At 40.8% G+C, this 2,449-nt stretch overlaps 1 protein-coding gene across 1 annotated transcript; it reads left to right on the top strand.

Annotated features, from left to right (window-relative positions):
- The first annotated feature begins 356 nt into the window (after positions 1-356).
- LOC148775996 (melanoma inhibitory activity protein 2-like) lies at positions 357-1,802 on the top strand. Its single transcript, XM_088841972.1, has one exon. The coding sequence runs from the start codon at positions 357-359 to the stop codon at positions 1,800-1,802; it is 1,446 nt and encodes a 481-aa protein (XP_088698098.1).
- The last annotated feature ends 647 nt before the right edge of the window (positions 1,803-2,449 follow it).

Genomic DNA, 2,449 nt, shown 5'->3' with positions numbered 1-2,449 from the left:
TCATTCAAATGCTCATTCATGGATTCTTTCACATGTGGAACCCTGAGTGTCATGGCCAAGCCCTGTCTTGTGTGCTGGGGCCACTCAAGTGAGAAAGAGTGGTTATAAAACAGGGGTATGCCCCATTTTATATGGAAGGAGGGGTTTTCTGTACTAGAGAATAGTGTACATAATGGATTGGGGCCACATAAGGAGAAGTTTAAGAAAGAAAGTTCAATGGCAGGGTAAAAGGTGTGTGAGTTCTCTATTGCTTTGGGCCTCCCTACCCCCACTTTCAGCAGGCATGGTCTGCCCCAGTTGCCTGGTGCAGGTTTGGTTCCACATAGAACACAGAGCACTCATCTCCATGGTGTGGTATGGTCCAGTTGGCCATGGTGGCCCTACATGCTTCTGTGTCTCGCTGGGCCACTATGAAGGAACTTCATTCTGCTGGGGATGTGTACGATTGTCACACACAGAAGATGCTGGAGTATTTAATAACAGAAGCCTGTGATGATATGAGAGCAAGTCTCACTGTCCCTGGATATCGGTGGGAGATGATTGATTATGCTGTGATAGTTCAAGTGTTTATAGTTCTCTTGCTTTTAGACAGAATTGTGTGCTCATTCAAGGAAAGGTTTTCTGTACAGGGAGACAAGGTACCTGCCAGTAACAGTTTAGCACTAGCCATAGTAGAAAGTAATATTCTTAGCCAGTATCATGCTGACTTGGAAGAAGATAACAACTCAGGACTAGCTTATGACTTGAATGCATCCAAACCTGTAAGAAGGAACATCATTTGTATTATGGTAAGATGTGGGACAAAAGCAAAATCTCGATGTTCAGACCAAGAACAGCCCATATCTGAGACAGCAAGAGATATCCAGGGCCTATACCAAGAACAGAAAGCTGTTGAAACACAGGTACAAGAAGCTAAAACATCCTTAAATCTTCTACCAGCAACTGAACAAAGACTCAAGCTCTCCATAGTGAACTTTACGGCCTGTGTGAAAAGTCAGGTGTTTCTACAGGAAGATTCGCTTAAGATTAAAGAAAAGGCAGCTTCCCTGGGAGGGAAAGACATTGGGGAAAACTTGGAATTAGAGGAACAAGGGAATGGAGACCAAGTTGATGACCATGCAAAAGGATCTAGGAAGAAATGGAAGGGTGCTGCAATGTCAAGGGAACATTTAAACATTCGTAGTAGAAAGAAAAAGCACTTCTACAAAAATATTGTCAAAAAAGAGAAGAAAGCCCAGATGATACCTCATCGTAAAGTTAGCCAGGCAAAAAAAGCCTCCATTGAAAGGCCAGATTATTATCCTGGCGTTAAAGGAAATAATATGACTGAAGCACATCACCAAAAGGAAATAGACCATCTGGGAATATCAGCCTTCAAGACAGATCTTGACTTACAGCATAAGGTGCAAAATGCTGAAGCCGATGGCCTGGTAGGTCTTGCAACTGAAGAGCTAGAGACCTACCGAAGACGATTCCAAGATCTTGAATTACAGTTGGAAAGAACGATTTTTTCTTATCAGTGGCAGATTCTAACTCTGAAAAGGAAAGCTCTTGATGACTGGGTAAAAGCTCGGAAGGCTGAACGAAACCTCCTCCTCATCGGACAGGAGGTCACAGGCCTAAAACAGAGAATAAGGGAACGTGCAGTTCAACTTGAGCTTTTGGAATTGGATTCTCGTGTATTTAATCATCTTAGTGGAACATTTGGAAGAGATAATTGCTGCTCTGATCTCTGCACACAAGATGGTGCTGTCTCTGAAGTGAGAGAGTCTCCGGCCCAGCTGTTAAGCTCCTCTTCTTGACTACATTTCTCTCACTCTTTCTCCTCCTCCTTCTTTGTCACCTAAAAGTTTGTTGTTCTTCTCTGAATAAGATGTGAGTCTCACTGGGAAGTTCCTGGAAAGATGTACTTTTCCTCCACCTCCTCTAGGAAGGCTGCATACACTCATATCTTCTTTCTGAAGCAGTTTTCCTCTTTATCATCCACCATGACCCCTGTTTTTTCCATGAACAGTCCCATCCAGAAAATGGATGTGTGTTATCATTTGGCTTCATTCAGCCTCTGTGCATTAGTACCCAAAATCCTGAAATACCATGATGATCTTCAGTTACCAGCCTTCTTATTTTATTTTCAAAATAACTTTGAATTCTCTCCATATTTATTTTTAGGGTAAAAATCTCTTTCATGCAAGTGGTTTTACTTTCTCTTAGCTTGTTTCTTGATAGTAATAAATTTCAAGATGGATTTATAAAATTGAGATTATATAAATTATCCATTATGCTCTCTAGAAAGTATAAGTATTCATTTTTTTTGACGAGTCATCCTATTATTTTTTAAACAACACAATATTATCTATGAACAGTTTAGCCCACAGAGACATTTGAAATAGAAAAATGCTTTTCTCTGTTGATGTTTTATCCAGCAGATAAGCTAGATAAACTTTTATCT

The sequence above is a fragment of the Moschus berezovskii genome, chromosome 12, assembly GCF_049115385.1.
Source record: "Moschus berezovskii isolate FMDL1 chromosome 12, NW_MosBer_1.0, whole genome shotgun sequence".
NCBI classification, from domain to species: Eukaryota; Metazoa; Chordata; class Mammalia; order Artiodactyla; family Moschidae; genus Moschus; species Moschus berezovskii.
The sequence above is the reverse complement of the archived record's forward strand: the minus strand, read 5'-3'. Positions and strand labels throughout refer to the sequence as shown.

What these genes read in the sequence shown, in the direction of transcription:
- LOC148775996 (XM_088841972.1), top strand. Translation starts at nt 357, where the DNA reads ATGGTCCAGTTGGCCATGGTGGCCCTACATGCTTCTGTGTCTCGCTGG.